The sequence below is a fragment of the Lampetra planeri genome, chromosome 54 (genome assembly GCF_965212315.1).
Source record: "Lampetra planeri chromosome 54, kcLamPlan1.2.h2, whole genome shotgun sequence".
Lineage (NCBI taxonomy): Eukaryota > Metazoa > Chordata > Hyperoartia > Petromyzontiformes > Petromyzontidae > Lampetra > Lampetra planeri.
The window spans coordinates 5857167-5869660 of record NC_136160.1 but is presented as its reverse complement, the minus strand read 5'-3'; the positions used below and the strand labels follow the sequence as shown (position 1 = coordinate 5869660).

Sequence of the window (12494 nt, the reverse complement as noted above, 5' to 3'; positions counted from 1 at the left end):
CTCCATGTAAATCAATGGCTCTCCATATAAGTCTATTTATCACGATGTGATTCAATGGGTCTCCATGTGAGTCTATGGATCTCTGTGCGAATCAATGGGTCTCCATTTAAGTCTTATGGATCTCCATGTAAATCAATGGCTCTCCATATAAGTCTATTTATCACGATGTGATTCAATGGATCTCCATGTAAGTCTATGGATCTCTGTGCGAATCAATGGGTATCCATGTATTCTATGGATCACGATGTGAATCAATGGGTCCTATGCATACTCTTAATGCAGCTGTTGAAACGTCACTGGATTTCGCACCAGTGACGTCACCCGCACGGCCGCACACAAATAATTCGCTTCTTCCAGTGTCAACTCTTCGTCTATACAGATGTAACCACTGGTCATCAAGAAGCACTTACATTCTTTAAAATTCTCATCCGGCCCCACTCTGTCTCTCTATTACTGACCCGTGTGTTATGAAGAAGGGCAATTGCCCGAAACGTCACCAATTAATTATATAGGGTGCTCCAGATGTCTTGTGACCCCCCCCCCCCCCCCCATTTAATTATCTGAAGCTTCATATGTTTTGTATGCCACTGGGTGTGAAAACAAAGCTTAGGGGTAAATTCATTTGGGGGTGGGAGGTAAGAAGACATCTGGACCACTCTGTACATTGACTAATGTATTTAGTTCGCAAATATCTCTTTATAGTGATTTGCTTTGCCCTTCCTATCCTGTACTTTTAATTATTTCCTATCTTTGTTATTGTAACTTTACTGACCCGCCCCCTACTTGGACAGCTGTGGAAAAGAGCTTTATAGCTCATCGGATTCCTCCAGGATAAATATTCTGATTCTGAATGGAGTGGTTCCCAGTGATGACGTCATAGCAGTTACATACTGACGTCATTTTTAGTTGAGGCCCCCCCCATCCCCGTCACCCTCCTCTACCCCCCCACCCTCTACCCTCCCACCCCCCTCTACCCCCCCCACCCTCTACACCCCCCCACCCTCCTCTACCCCTCCACCCCCTTTACCCCCACCCCCTCTACCCCCTCACCCTCCTCTACCCCTCCCCCACCCTCCTCTACCCCCCCCCTCTATACCCCCCCTCTCCCACCTCTACCCTCACCCTCCCCCTACCGCTACCACTACCTCCCCTCCCCCACTACAGTAAATTGGAACCACGTGGATGGGAACCCCCCGCCCCCAGTCTGCATTTCGCAGCACGCATAGGAGGAGGGCGGGGAGGGGTTGGTAACCCCGACCCGCTCATTGGCCAGACCCGCCGTCGCACGCGCGTGACCTCGGACCAATGGGTATGCTTCTCCAGCCGGACAAGGGGCGGGGCCTTTGGAGGGGTGGGGGGCGGTGGGAGAGAGGGGGCATGTGGGAGAGGGGGTGGGGGGGGGAGAGGAGGAGGGGGGGAGGAGGAGGGGGTGTGGGGGGGGAGGGGTGTGGGGGGGGAGAGGCGGAAGGGGTGGGGGCCGGAAGGGGTGTGGGGGGGAGAGGCGGAAGGGGTGGGGGCCGGAAGGGGTGTGGGGGGGGAGAGGCGGAAGGGGTGGGGGCCGGAAGGGGTGTGTGGGGGGGAGAGGCGGAAGGGGTGGGGGCCGGAAGGGGTGTGGGGGGGGGAGAGGCGGAAGGGGTGGGGGGGAGAGGCGGAAGGGGTGGGGGCCGGAAGGGGTGTGGGGGGGGGAGAGGCGGAAGGGGTGGGGGCCGGAAGGGGTGTAGGGGGGGGGCAATGCAAACGCCGCTGCTGCGCCTCTGGGTCCGCGTGCTCGCACGAGGTGGTGGAGGTGGTGGTGGAGGCGGCGTTTGGACGAGACGCGAATTCGCATCGAGTCTCCAGCTCGCGTCGCCCGCAATCGTCCAGTGCCGGTCCGTCGCCATGACCCGCAGGAAGAGACCCGGGATGAAAAAGCCCGCGGCGGAGAGGCGAGATGGAGGAGACGGAGGCGAAAGAGTTGAGTGGTCGATGGTTATATTATTTTATTATTTTAAATACAGTTACGAATGCGTGTGCGGTGACGTCATTTAGAACGTTGTGGGTGGGGGGGTTTTCGCCGCCATCTTGGTTAGGGGTGGACGGGTGGAGACACGTGGCCGTGTTAACGAGTGGGGGTCGTGAGGGACTGGGGTGGGGGTGGGGGACGTCACGTGGTGCGGTTCCCACAGTGACCCGAGGCGGCGGGTCTCCCCACGTAAGATGGCGGCAAAAAAAGTATCAAAATGTTCTCACCTCGGCAGCAGCGTGGCGAGCAAGCAAATTGTGTTGCATGTGTTGCCTTCAGAAGTTGCTCACGCCAGGGGCCCGGGTCTTATTGAGCCACAAGTTGTTCACGGCCTGGGTCTCGGCCCACTCGTGATCTAGCGAGTCTCACATTCGTGGGGTCGTCTCGTGGGGAGACTCAATCCCCCCCCCCCTCTCCCTCCGGCCATAGTAATGTGGAATTTCCACCGATGGCTTTGCAGGGCTGTAAGCGGGAGATGAGCAGCGATATATACTCAATGCTCAGTTGACTAATGATTATAATTCCGCTGATTTACTCAGGAAAGCCTCATTGAGTCTCAAGATTATTTTTCAGCAGGGTCAAGTTTTCACAGTAGGGGAGGGGATGATTGCGGTGTGTTTCCCCAAACATAAATAATTTGTGGATGTAATTTTTCTACTTTGGCCAATTCGGAGGTGCGGGGAAGGACAGCAAACTAAATGCAAAACATGCCGCTTTTTGTTGATTAACTGCGACTAACTCCACCAACATATTCTCAAGATTAACAATCCACTTGATACAGCTATCGTGCTGTGACGGTTCCACCTGAAGACGGAAGCTTGTGTTGCCTCCGAAACGTCGTGATTTTTATTTTATTTTTTATTTTACTTTCATTAATTTAAAAATGTTACCTACGTGACTTTACCGAAAAAACCTAAGAATATGAATCCTTGCAGTCACGAAAGCTTCAAATCTAGAATCCAAATGACCTCATTCACCCCCCTCTGGTCTTTGATCCTGTTCGGGTCACAGCGATGACGTGACCTTTGTCCCCCCCTCCCCCCTCTATTTAAGATGGAAACGGGAAGATTTGTGCACAATTCTGGCTCATCGACCTGATGATGCTGGTTTGCAATCACCAGCGAAACGTCACGATACTCGAATTGTGATTTAAAACTTTCGTGACTGCAGGGATTCATATTCTTGCTTCTTTCGGTAAAGTCACGTAGAAGGGAAATACTAAAATACTATAAATATAAACCAATAAAAATTCTCACGACGTTTCGACTGCAACACAAGCAATCATCATCGGGTATGAAAAACACGGCAAGAAAATTTGAAAAAAGTGTGGATTTTACATCTGATGATGATTGCTTGTGTTGCAGTCGAAACGTCGTAAGAATTTTTATTGTTTTATATTAATATTATTTTATTATTTCCCTTTTACGTGACTTAACCGAAAGAACCAAGAATATGATACTCAAATTGTAAATGTTGTGGGTTTACTCTCCAACACACCGGTTGTGCTGCGGCAGTGACTAATTGACACGTTTTAATCTAGCTTTGAAGTTTTCGTGACTGCAGGAATTACTATACTCATTGGTTCTTTCGGTAAAGTCACGTAGGTAGAGAAACCTTACTAATTGGCCGTGTCGGGTGGTGGTGTGGCGGCGGGTTTAACGACACATTTTATATTTGCGCGTTCGAACCCAAAAAAAAAAACACGTGAATTTTAAAGCGCCAACAAGATGCCTCCGATGCAGGGCAGCAGCAGAGGGCCGGTGATATGGGAGGATGCGGTGGCACGAGATGTGAGGACCGTGTGTTTGACCAGAGAAAGACGCAGAGAACGGAAGCTGGTGGAGAAAGAAAAACCCCGACAAACAACCCCAATGCAATAAATAGTGGGACCTTTTTTTTCTGGCTCAGAAGGGTGGATCGGTGGCGGAGTGCTTAACGCCACTTGAAAAAAACTCCTTTTTATTTTACTCGGTGAGGCCCACTGAGCAATATGGCTCTTTTTTTCATATGCGACCTGGCCACAAATGACTGCTCAACGAAGTGGCTGATCATCGCGTGGAAATGTATGGCAGTTGCCAAATACTCCAGACCCATTTCACTAAATGTGGAGGGAAAAACCGGAGGACCCGGAGAAAAACGCACTTGACCACGGGGAGAGAGGCGGCAGGCGTCCGCGTCGGGATCGAACCCACGATCCTCCTGCATGCCAGGCGTGAAGATCCGAGTTCGATTCCCATCCACGGATCTCAGCGCTACTTGGTTGGACAGTGGAAGGGGGGGGGGGGTGTAGGTTTGCTGACTTTGTGCCTCTATGGGACTTTTTTGGCAACATCACAATCGGAGCGCACGTGTGTTTGCATGTTTTGCCGCAGGTATGTGCGGATCGTGCAGATTTGATGCCTTGCAATAGGTATCTATCTTTACTTGATACAGCAATCGTGCTGTGACGGTTCCACTTGAAGACGGAAGCTTGTGTTGCCTCCGAAACGTCGTGATTTTTTATTTTACTTTCATTAATTAAATTTTTTTTTTACCTACGTGACTTTACCGAAAAACCTAAGCGTATAGAGTATCTATTTAGTGTTTGAACATCTTAGCACCTGTTTCATTGTCGGAAAGGTTAAAGCCTTTTCTTATTTTTTCATAATTGTGGCACTGGCAGAAAAGGTCCCATAGATATAACAGCTCAACCCAAGTGGTTCTTACTTTGATATTTGCAAAAGTCGTTGTGGTCTTCGCCTTTTGGCATTGTTTACTGGTCTAACACTGGCTAGACACGGCAATAAAGAAGGCTGTCTCTGGTGTAGGCCAATCCCCTCTGTCTGTCCGTCCGTTCATCTGTTCACCTGTTGTGATTTTCACACCTGATGATGATTGCTTGTGTTGAAACGTCGTGATTTAATGCAGTTTTTTAAATATTTTATTTTATTATTTTTTATTTTCTTTACCTACGTGACTTTACCGAAAGAACCAAGAGTATAAAATGCAGATATTATCAGAGCATGTTAGCATGTTTTTCCACAAGTATGTGAGGTTAATGCAAACTTCATGCTTTGCAATCGGTGTCTTATTTGTGAACATCTTAACGCCTGCTTTAGTGCCAGAAAGGATAAAGCCTATTCTTATTTTTTCATGACTTTGTCTGCGTGTGTGTGTGTCTGCCTTCCGTCGACCCGGCAGGGTGGCTGGGGAGCTGGTTACGCGGAGATCGTGAAGGAGAACAAGCAGTTTGAGTCGTACTACCAGGAGCAGGCCATCGTGCCCGAGGCCGAGTGGAGCGCCTTCATGGAGGCCCTTCGAGAGCCGCTGCCCGCCACGTTCCGCATCACGGGATACAAGAGGTAGGGGCGCATCGATTCGGCTCCCGTCGCGATTTGGCGAATCATTGCGAGCTCTACCGCGACCCGTTTGCTCGCAAGGCTCCCCGATGTGTTTCCAGGGCGCGATGTTAACTGCCTCGCCTGGTATCCAGGAGGTTGTGGGTTCGACCCCGACCCTGACACTTGCTGTATATCTGGAGTTTGCGTGTTCTCCCTGTGGCCATGTGGATTTTTCTTCCAGTCCTCCGGTTTTCCCTGCTTCATTTAGAATCAACGTTGCGTTTAGAGTATTTTGCCGCGATAAATTTTCCACGTGATAAGCCACTTTGTTGAGCTATCATTTGTGGCCAGGTCGCTCCTGAAAAAGAGCTGTATAGCTCTGTGGGCCATTATCTTGTGAAATAAATATAGTTCATAGGGTCATACCGTGCAGTGTTTCGGAATGACGTCGGAATGTTTTGCTACGCACAACACTACCTGCGAGCTTCTTTGAGGATTCGAAGATGCTTGATTCGGTTTTTCTGAAGAAGCTGGCGGCGCGTGGAGTGAAAGGTACTCATTTCCGCGTGGTCAATTGTTGACTCGTGCCGCCCATCGCCTTGCAGCCACGCCGATGAGCTCCTCCGCTGCCTCAAGAGCAAGTTCTTCAGCGAGCTGGTGGGGCTGGAGGTGGACGGGCAGCCCGTGGAGGCTCCAAAACAGCTCGAATGGTACGCTCAACCATCATCCACCTCCCTCCCCTCCGTCCTTCCGTCTGTTCACCTGTTGGTTTGTCTGTTCATTTGTCCGTCCGTTTGTAATAAAGGTCGTGGAAGCGACTTCTGGAATCCGGTCTTTATTTGTCTTTCGTTCACAACCTTCTCATCTTACTCCTTCACGCTGCTGACAGACAGCGTGAGAGGGATAGAGAGAGAGAGGCACGCGCGGCCACGTGGCAGCCTGGACCACGTGGCAGCCTGGACCCCGCTCCAGCGTGGCCTCACCCTCCGTTCGTTCCAGATCTGACCACGTGTTGTCCGTCTCCACCCCTTTTAATACCCGGGTCACGTGGTACCTTTCCACCAATCCTGGTTAACCTCTATGGAATCTTCTTGACTCCATGGTAGGCTCCCGGGACCACGCCCCTGACTCGTCCCCCCATTGGCTGTGGCTAAAGCCAGCAGAACCAATCCTCCACTTACAGATGTCACCTTCCCGTTACGTCAGGGCCACGCCCCTAGACTTCCCCCCATTGGCTATGGGCCAGGACCGGTAGAGCCAATCATCGTAACGTGGTGTGATCCATCAGCAACCCGGGATATATCCTCACATTACACGTTCATCTGTCGCCATATCCGTCCGTTGTTTCGTCTGTGAATCCTTCCAGGTGTCGGTCGGTCCGTTCGTTTGTCCGTTGGTCTTTTCTTCCGTTTGTTCATCCCGAAGTCTATCAGTCCATCCCTCTCGTCCTTGTATCAATCCCTTTGTTCGTCCGTCTAGTCTTATCTGTCCGTCCAGACGTTGTTTTTACACGCTAGGGGGGGTGGTCGGCGACAGAAAATAACAAGAATGATCAATTTCTATTAACTCACTCTGTTGTTGTTGTAGTATCCTCAAATCTTGTAGCCCACTTTCCAATGTGGTATCAACTGCAAACTTGGTATACTTATGTCATACTGATGACAATACTATATTCTATCATAAAAAATAATACAAATATTTTTAAACAATCTTTTTTATATGTTATGTTTCGGCTCGGGTCTAATTGTCCACGCTCAACTGACGTTGGCTGTAAATCACCACGGTCCCTTACGTTATGGCAAGCTTCGGGGCCACTTCCTGGAGTCGTGGAGTTCTTCCATTTCTAGTAGGGTACATTTCATTAAAGCGTGTTTAAAAAAAATATTTTTTTAAATATTACTTATTGGGTGATTTGTTTATCTTTCTTGTACGTTGCATTCTTATCATGTTTCTGCAATTGTTTGTTGCGGCAACACTCTTGCCCGTCCCTACCGGACATCCGTGAAAAAGAGCTTTCGTAGCTCATCGGATTTATCCAGTCTGAATAAATTCTCTGATTCTGACAATCATCGTCGTGCGCGTGACCCCGGCTCGTTCCTTGCACGCGACGTCAGCGGCCAACAACCCGGCGCTCTGCCAAGGGCCCCTTTTGGCGCAGCTCGTTTGCGCGGTGGGAGGAAAAAAAAAAATTATTATCGCGATTTCGCCCTCCTCCTCCTCCTCGAGGTACCCCAACGAGTTTGGCTGGCAGGTGAATCTGAGCCGGAAGAGCATCCGCAAGTGCCACCTGCTGGAGGCGTTCCACCAGTTCCTCATCACGGAGACGGAGTCGGTGAGTCCATTTTTGTTATAATTCGGTATACAGGTAGTCCTCTACTTACGATGGAGATGCGTTACGACGACCCCATCGTAAGTCGAAAATATTGTAAGTTGAAGATGGCCTAGCCTACCCAGGAGTCTTAAAGAATGGTGATAATTTAGCAAAATAGAGCAATTTACAGTACCGTACTGTATAAACTATATACTGTATGTATTTATTACTTACAATACTGTATTGCACAGTAAAATGTAAAGTAAAAAAAACCAAGGTGAATTCTTAGCCTACCTATATGAACTGCAATTTAATAGAAAGTTTTTTTCAGGAAACAATCCTATCTGCTATAATAACTTTGAACATGCATTGAACGTATCATATCGTATCATATTGTACTGTACTCACCAAGATTCTGTCCGTCGTCTGCATACTTGAACGATGTTAGGTTGTTGATGGCAATTTTGTCGTATCGCCATGGTAAGATCGAAATATCGTAAGTCGGACCATCGTATCTCGGGGACTACCTATATATATGAAAAAAAAGAATTTCAAGAGCCGCAATGCAACGTGGTGAATACGAGACGGGACGGTGGTCCTTGATGACTAACGTCACGAAGAAAGTTCTTTAAAGGGTCTCGTGCAGCCTCCGGAGCCGCAGGTGGCCGACCCCTGGCTTAGACAAAAAAATATCGATGGTGTATGTTGGCATGAATGTGGAACTTCTCTCGCACTCTAAGGAGCCGACTGCGCTAATCGGAGGTACGGGTGTGGGGGAAGGTGAAGGACAACAAACTAAACAACACAAAGCAGTTCTACAGAAATGAGTTTGTCAAGCTAGATGATGGTTTAAAAGTGCATAGCTCCAGTGGCTTCCTGATATCGTAAGGAAGAGCGTTCCAGACGGCCGCAGAAGTGCATCTGAAAGCGCCGCGATGCGGTGACCATTTGTCTGCTGCTGGTGGTGAAGCGAGCGGCCTGCAATCCGATTGGCACGGTTGGCTACGTGCGCCGCGAAATAAATGCAACGTTCGCGCATACAGTTCAAATCCTCGTCGTGGGTTGACTCGGCTCATCATCCACCCAGGGTCGATACAACGAGTACCACTTTGTGGGGAGGTGAACTGTGGTTCTCAAATGGAGAGACCCCCCCCCCCTCCCCTGTCATAGGAATGTGGAATTTCCACCACTGGCTTTGCAGGAGGTGACCACCGCCTCAATGCTCATTGGAGCAGGAAAACAGAAACGAATTCTTTTGGCTAAGTTTGCACGACGTGTTCGCCAATCTTGAACTCCAAACAAACTATCACCGCTGTACAAAGCACGGACTTGGCCGAAGCCGAGATCCTGTTGCAGTCATATCTGGGGTGGAGTAACCAGGGGCCACCTCACTGCTGCACCGGATAGAATTCTGAGTGAATCGGCAGTCGGGGTGGTAGCAATCATCGCCCCCCTACCCACACCCCCCCTCCCTCTCCTGCGAAAAATTGGCAGAAACCACCCGAGAGAGTCCATGAGACTCACAATTGAGGCCTTCCTGGCTAACCAATCGTAGTCATGATGATGATAATAACAGTGTTGTTTCTCGCCTTTAACCGTAACAGGGAAACATCAGCCGCCAAGAAGCGGTGAGCATGATCCCTCCGCTCCTGCTCAAGGTGGAGCCGCACCACAAGGTAACGCGAGATGGATATGTAATGTGAGGATATATCCGGGTTGCTGACGGATCACACCTCGTCACGATGATTGGCTCTGCCGGTCCTGGCCCATAGCCAATGGGGGGAAGTCTAGGGGCGTGGCCCTGACGTAATGGGAAGGTGACATCTGTAAGTAGAGGATTGGTTCTGCTGGCTTTAGCCACAGCCAATGGGGAGACGAGTCAGAGGCGTGGTCCCGGGAGCCTACGATGGAGTCTAGAAGATTCCATAGAGGTTAACCAGGATTGGTGGAAAGGTACCACGTGACCCGGGTATTAAAAGGGGTGGAGTCGAACAACACGTGGTCAGATCTGGAACGAACGGAGGGTGAGGCCACGTTGGAGCGGGGTCCAGGCTGCCACGTGGTCCAGGCTGCCACGTGGTCCAGGCTGCCACGTGGTCCAGGCTGCCCACGTGGTCCAGGCTGCCCACGTGGTCCAGGCTGCCCACGTGGTCCAGGCTGCCACGTGGCCACGCGTGTTTCTCTCTCTCTCTCACGCTGTCTGTCAGCAGCGTGAAGGAGTAAGACTGGAGTATTGTGAACGAAAGACAAATAAAGACCGGATTCCAGAAGTCGCTTTCACGACCTTTATTACAGATGGAAGCCTCATCCATAGTAAAGGTTTTATTTTGAATCTTGATTTAAGGCTTTCGTGACTGCAGGAAATCATCCTCTTTGTGTCTTTCAGTAAAGTCACGTAGATACACCTGAGGACGATTGCCTGCGTTGCGATCGAAACGTCGTGATCTGTTATTTTTCTATCTACGTGACTTTCCCGAAAGACCCAAAGAGTTTGTTTTATTTTTAGTTCGATGCCGTAAATATCCAACTCAAAAATACCTCTTTGGATAATATTGGTCACGAAAGCTTACGTGTTAAACGGGAAGCCTCATTGTTCATTCGTCGTCATCATCATCTTTAGTATGTTGCTGCTGATGCTGTTGATACAATGATGCCTGAATAATTTTCAGCCCCCCAGATTCCTGTCGCCCCCCCCCCAGCTACGACCGGGCCTATCCCAACCCCTCCTTATCAACCCATCTTGTTCTGTTGTCATCAAAACTACACCGCCACTCCGCACAAATGATAGCTCAACAAAGTGGCTTATCGCGTGGACATTTATAGCAGCCAAATACTCTAAATGCACATTTCTAGATTTGGAGGGAAACACCGGGATCGAACCCACGACTTATCATGCCGTGTACAATTTGATAATTGCTGTCAAGCCTGTACTGCGTCTGCTGTTGCATTTGCCGCTGCTGCTGCTATTGTTTCCATTGTCACTGCTGTCACTGCTGTCACTGCTGTCACTGCTGCTGCTGTTGTCGACGATGACCGTGAAGCTGATCCCCAGGTGCTGGACATGTGCGCAGCGCCGGGCTCGAAGACGGCGCAGCTGATCGAGATGCTGCACTCTGACATGAGCACGCCTCTCCCCGGTATGACGCACAGACACACGCACACACACAAAGACAAAGATCCCTTCCGGTGTAGCCTTAGCAGACTGTTGGCAAGTGCTGTTAGCGAGTAGCACCGATGAAGGACGGCACGGGCACGCGAGGGGGTGGGTGGCCAACACCACGCCCGGCCGCCTTTGTCTCCCCATAGTCGACTCATACGCACACACACGCACACACACACGTATGCACACAAAAAGACAAATATCCCCTGTATAGCCTTAAACTATATACGGGGGATCTTTGTCTTTGATCGCAATCGAGTAATTTGCAGGTTACATTCGGCACCTCTGGTTAGCATGGTTGGCTAGGTACCGTGCGAAAAAAGTTCTACAGAACGTAGATTTTTATCTCGCTATGGGAGAAAAACGGAGAACTCTGGATAAGCCCAAGCAGAGCAAGGGGGAGAACCACAAACTCAAACACGGGAAGGTGCCCGAGTCGGGAATCGAACCCAGGTCCTTCCCGCTGTGAGGCACGAGTGTTCACCACCCTGCTGCCCACAAATGTTGCCGGGAATGGGACTCGCGTCACGTTCAGAGTACCGTGGGCTCACCGCTGCTCCACCCGGCAAGAAAATTGCGAGACACTAAGTGGGTTCTGCTGTATGTCGGAAACTGCCCCTGGTCAAGGAGTGACCCGGAGTAGTCTCTCTTACGAATGAGACTCATCCTGATCTCCCCCGAGTTCGCTCCCGGTTCCACAAATAAAACACATTCCTGCGGAGGGAGCTGGTAGGAACGTTGGGCTGCTCGGTCAATGGCCAGGGTCAACGGCGGCGTGGTGTGTTCCGCAAATATGGCCGACTGTGAGGGCGGGCACAAGCCGGCGTGAGTAGGTTAAACGTTGAGTTTTATAAGGGCACCACGGGGTGACCAGCCCTTCCCCACCCAGCAACACCCCTCCCAGCCTCACCCTCCCCACCCAGCCCATCCCGCACGACGGACAGACACAATAATCCCCCGTGGGCTGGTCTAACCAGGAGGTTCCTACCAGTATAAACTTGACGTCCTTTCCACCCGTGTCTCTCCCTGTCTCCTGGCAGACGGCTTCATCATCGCTAACGACTCGGACAACAAGCGCTGCTACCTGCTTGTGCACCAGTCGAAACGCCTGCACAGCCCCTGCGTCATCGTGAGCAACCACGACGCCGGCAGCCTGCCGCTGCTGCAGATGACGCCGCCGACGCCGCCGCCTGCCCCGGCGTCGGCGGTGGGGGAGGCTGCCGCGACCGCCGCCGCGACGCGCCAGTTCCTCCGCTTCGACCGAATCCTCGCCGACGTGCCGTGCAGGTACCGTGCGTCGTGCGCGCCAACGTGAACCGTTCGTGCGTCAGTCGGTCACTTTTAAAAGCTATATGAGACTGCAATTTGCAGGTGGTTTTTCACAATTGGGAATGTGGTTTTGGGACCAATGCCAGTTCCTCTATGGTGGTATGGTGTGTGTCTAAGGGGCACAAGGTGGTGCATCTTGCCAGTCATCTCAGTCTACACTACTATACTAATTTTTATTTTACCAGGTAAAGCCAACTGAGCTATGTAGTTATTTATAGCCCAACGAAGTGGCTCACAATGTGGACATTGAAACGGCAGCCAAATACACAACGTGCACGTTGATTCTAAATGTGGAGGAAAAGTCCACGCAACCACATGGAGAACATGCAAACTCCAAATAATGAACATGAGTCGGGGTCGGGATCGAACTCG

The 12494-nt window shown here is 50.6% G+C and overlaps 1 protein-coding gene across 1 annotated transcript in view; it reads left to right on the top strand.

Moving 5' to 3' along the window:
* Positions 1-1728: 1728 nt before the first annotated feature.
* The window catches only part of NSUN2 (NOP2/Sun RNA methyltransferase 2), a 30333-nt gene continuing 19567 nt past the window's right edge, over positions 1729-12494 (top strand). Inside the window, exons 1-7 of the mRNA XM_078617788.1 lie at positions 1729-1953; positions 5183-5343; positions 5928-6032; positions 7549-7654; positions 9238-9309; positions 10686-10770; positions 11834-12080. Of these exons, the coding sequence (XP_078473914.1) occupies positions 1732-1953; positions 5183-5343; positions 5928-6032; positions 7549-7654; positions 9238-9309; positions 10686-10770; positions 11834-12080 (998 nt within the window). The 5' untranslated portion in view covers positions 1729-1731. The remainder of the gene's footprint in view (positions 1954-5182; positions 5344-5927; positions 6033-7548; positions 7655-9237; positions 9310-10685; positions 10771-11833; positions 12081-12494) is intronic.